The 4,168-nt window shown below is 44.8% G+C and overlaps 1 protein-coding gene across 1 annotated transcript; it reads left to right on the top strand.

Moving 5' to 3' along the window:
* Positions 1-1,884: 1,884 nt before the first annotated feature.
* On the top strand, positions 1,885-4,168 carry LOC131252955 (pentatricopeptide repeat-containing protein At5g48910-like). The gene has a single exon (XM_058253750.1). It carries the CDS (start codon positions 1,964-1,966, stop codon positions 3,752-3,754), a length of 1,791 nt encoding a protein of 596 aa, XP_058109733.1. The 5' UTR covers positions 1,885-1,963; the 3' UTR covers positions 3,755-4,168.

Genomic DNA, 4,168 nt, shown 5'->3' with positions numbered 1-4,168 from the left:
GTGTGGTCCACTTGAACTCTGAATATTCTTCAATTTTGGATTCATGCCCTAAAATCTTAAAAAAGAAAAAAAAAAGTAGATTGGGCAACATACCAAGTGAATTCCATGGGCCTAATAGTAATGTATTCATCTTATCCATGCTGTCTATCTATTTTACTAGTTTATTTTATGGTACGATCCCAAAATTCAAGCATATACAAAACCCCAAATGGACGACGCCACAGGAAAAAGCGTGAATTCAACACCCACCATATAAAACTTCTTCGAGGCTATAGAAGTTTTGGATCAAACTAATATTTGTATTTTTTTCTCATACTGGTGTGACCTTATGAATAGGCAAGGGTGTCAATGGCTGAGCTTAGGCATAGGAGATCAGAATTTTGAATAGGACCGCAGAGGCCCGACTCAAAATAGTTCAAAATCTGGGTTGAGACCAACGTCAAGCATGGCCCATTGATAGCCCTATGATATATATATATATATATATATAAAATATGTTTAACAATTTTAAAAAAAGTTAAAACTTAAAAGTTTTTACTAAAAAACTCTACCGACTGCGTTGGATTGAGCCAGGCTGGGGTTTGGGTCAGGGTGGGGGCTTGGTTGAGTAGGGTTGGGCACCGGGTTGAGTTGGATGTGGGTTTAGGTCGGGTTGAATACTAGGTTGGCATATGATCTAGCTCAACTCGAGATTGACTCAAAAGCCTTGGTAAACAAGTCAAGCTTCAATGTTGAGCTTGAGAGCTCGAACTCAAGTATAGCACGGACTAGTCAAGCTCAGCTTGGCCCAACTCGACTCGACTCGGCTCGATGTACAGCCCTGGGTTTGATGACAAATACAATTTAGGAACGGGTTGGCTACTCCCCCTTCCACCAGCATGGTGGCTGGTGGTTGGTACTCTGTCGACCTCACCATGATGTATGTGTTTAATCCATTCTGTTAATCCATTTTTATGGATCATTTTAGGGCCGGATACCAAAAATTAGAGGGGTACAAATCTCAGGTGAACCACACCACAGGAAAACAAAAGTGATTGGATATCCACCATTAAAATCCTCCAAGGCCCACTGTACTGTTCATTTGACATCCAATCTGTTGATTAGGTCATACAGACCCAGATGAAGGTAAAAAAAAAAAGATTATCTTGATCCAAAACTTTTATGACCCCCAAAAAGTTTTTAATGATTGACGTTAATTCAACATTGTTTCCTTTAATGCCATCCACTTGGGATTGGGATATGCCTCACTTTTAGTATCTTACCATAAAATGATCTAGAAAAATCGACAGCATGGATGAAACACATACATCATGGTGAGGCCCAAAGAGCACCGACCATTAGCCATTGGCTGGTGGCAGGGGGAGTAGCCATTCCGTTTCCATACAATTTACTGTGGGGAAGATTTCAACGGACGCGGATTGCATCCTACCCCGCCTGTCTCCAGCTGGGAACGGGCAGCAGCTTTGAGTGGCCATCGTGATGTGTGATTCTTATCCACACCGTCCATCCATTTTTTCGTATCATTTTAGACTATAAGCCCAAAAATGAGTCAGATCCAAGTCTTAAGTGGGCCACACCACAGGAAGGAGCGGTGATAATGATTCTTACCGTTGAAACTTTTCTAGGGCCCACCGTGATGTTTATTCGCCATCCAACCTAATGTAACCTGTATGAAGAGAAAACACAAATATCAGCTCCATCCAAAACTTCTTCAACTATGGGGATACGTAAAAGCTGATTGACGGCGTAGATAAGATAATACATCCACGGTGGGCCCCACAGAGTTTAGTGAGTATGCTATAGTGTATTGAATTACTTACATTCAACCTCCAAAAAGACCGTTGGCCCACCAGATGATGAGTTCAGATCACAAGTGGGCCCCGCCTGGCATTATGGACTGAGTGAAAACACCACCAACTCGGCCCGAAAAGACTCTCTTTATCTCCCGGCCGAGAGACCGATCATGTCTTCCTCCCTACCTCCCTCTTCATCTCCTCAACCACTTCCCAAAACCGCTTTATCACCCTCCAAAACCGCCAATTCCTTCCTTCAACAACCCACCACCCTCTCAGAAATCAAACAGCTCCACGCCCATCTCATCAAAACCGGCCTCTCCCAAAACCACACTGCCCAAAACCGCCTCCTCTCTTCCTGCCTCCAAAACCGGCATTCCTCAACCCTCGAGTATGCCCTCCTCCTCTTCTCCCAATCCTCAAACCCAACCCCTTTCATCCGCAACAACCTTATCAAATCCTTCGCCGAGAGCCAAACGCCGCAAATCGCAATCTCCTTTTATTCTACCACCCACGAATCCGATTTTCTTCCCAACGATTACACCTTCCCCGCGCTTCTCAAGGCCTGCTCTCGCCTTCTCGGTGTTGAAGAAGGCAAGCAGATCCATGCTCATGTGGTCAAAACCGGATACGAATCTGAAATTCATGCCTGCAATACTCTCATCCATTTTTATTCCGTCTGTGGGCTGTTGGATGATGCACGCCTGGTGTTTGATAAAATGCCCGAACGAGAGACCGTATCTTGGAATGCGATGATAACTGGGTATTTTCAAAATGGGTTCTCTGTGGAGGCTTTGAGTTTATTTAGGGAGATGCAGGTTGGAGGTTTGAGTCCGGATGGGGTGACGATGGTTGGCGTCCTTTCGGCATGCGCACATGCGGGTGCGCTCGAGCTGGGGAAGTGGGTCCATGCGTATGTTGAGAAGAATGGGCTAGATGGCAGGATTAGTGTCAAGACCGCTCTTGTGGATATGTACTCCAAATGCGGGTGTGTAGAGAGGGCACTGGAAGTGTTCGAGGAAATACCCGATAGGAACCTTGTGTGTTGGACTGCTATGATTAATGGGTTGGCGGTTAATGGGTATGGAAGGAAGGCAGTCGAGTTCTTTGATCGGATGGTGCGAGCAAATGTCTGGCCGGATGCGATATCTATAATTAGCGTCCTCTCTGCTTGTAGTCACAATGGGCTATTGGAAGAAGGGCGGCAATTGTTTAGTGATCTCAGGAGACGATATGGGGTTACCCCTCAGATGGAGCATTATGGGTGCATGGTTGATCTTCTGGGTCGGTCTGGACATCTTGATGAGGCCTATGAACTGATCAAGAACATGCCATTTGTGCCTAATGCAGTCATGTGGAGGACCTTGCTCGGGGCATGCAAGGTTTATAAGAATGTGGAGATGGGCGAGAAGGTATTGAAGAAGATACTTGAACTGGAGCCCCACCATCATGGGGACTATGTGCTCCTATCGAATATATATGCAGCCGTAGGGAGATGGGAGGACGTTGCCGATGTGAGGAGGACAATGAAGAAGAAGAAGATTGCAAAGATACCAGGATGCAGTATGATCGAAGTAGACAATCGGATACACTCGTTTATTGTGGAAGACAAGTCACATTGGCATTCTGAGGAGATACATAGAATGCTAGGTCAGATGGCCCATAAGCTAAAATTGGCCGGCCATGTCCCGGACACCTCAAAAGTATTAATTGATGTGGACGAGGAGGAGAAGGAGAATGCACTTGGGCATCACAGTGAGAAAGTGGCGATTGCATTCGGGCTTATCAAGACGGCACCTGGGAGCCCTTTACGCGTGGTGAAAAATCTTCGTGTGTGTGATGATTGCCACTCTGCGATAAAGCTAGTTTCGAAGATCTATGAGCGAGAGATCACCGTAAGAGATCGAAATCGCTTCCATCACTTTAGGGAAGGATCCTGTTCCTGTGGTGATTACTGGTGATTGATAGAATTTAGTGAATCATTCAGAAACCAAATCGTTGGTTGGTACATAAATCACAATAACAAGGTGACTTCACCATCATTTCATGAGTAAGCTCTCTCTTCCTTACTCTTGTGAGCATAAAATGAATCGATGGCTCCTTTCAAATAGAGAACCTTTCTCTGTTACAAATACGGCTGTAAATAGGGTCTTGGGAATCCATTCTACGGATAGATTGTTTGGATCATATGGTCTTGTATAGGCTATCTAAGTTATGCTATCTTGTGTAAGTTCTTAGATTATGCTGTCTTGGACTGGCTATTATGTTTTCTATTAGTGAAACATGTAGAACATGGAGTGAGAATAGACTATCACAAATGGGGCATGTGTGGAGAGCTTAAGATGGAGGGTGGCCAAAGTAGCAGTTATGTTGTA

The sequence above is a fragment of the Magnolia sinica genome, chromosome 8 (assembly GCF_029962835.1).
Source record: "Magnolia sinica isolate HGM2019 chromosome 8, MsV1, whole genome shotgun sequence".
Classification (NCBI taxonomy): Eukaryota; Viridiplantae; Streptophyta; class Magnoliopsida; order Magnoliales; family Magnoliaceae; genus Magnolia; species Magnolia sinica.
Note: the sequence above shows the minus strand (reverse complement) of the source record. Positions and strands in the feature narration are given on the sequence as shown.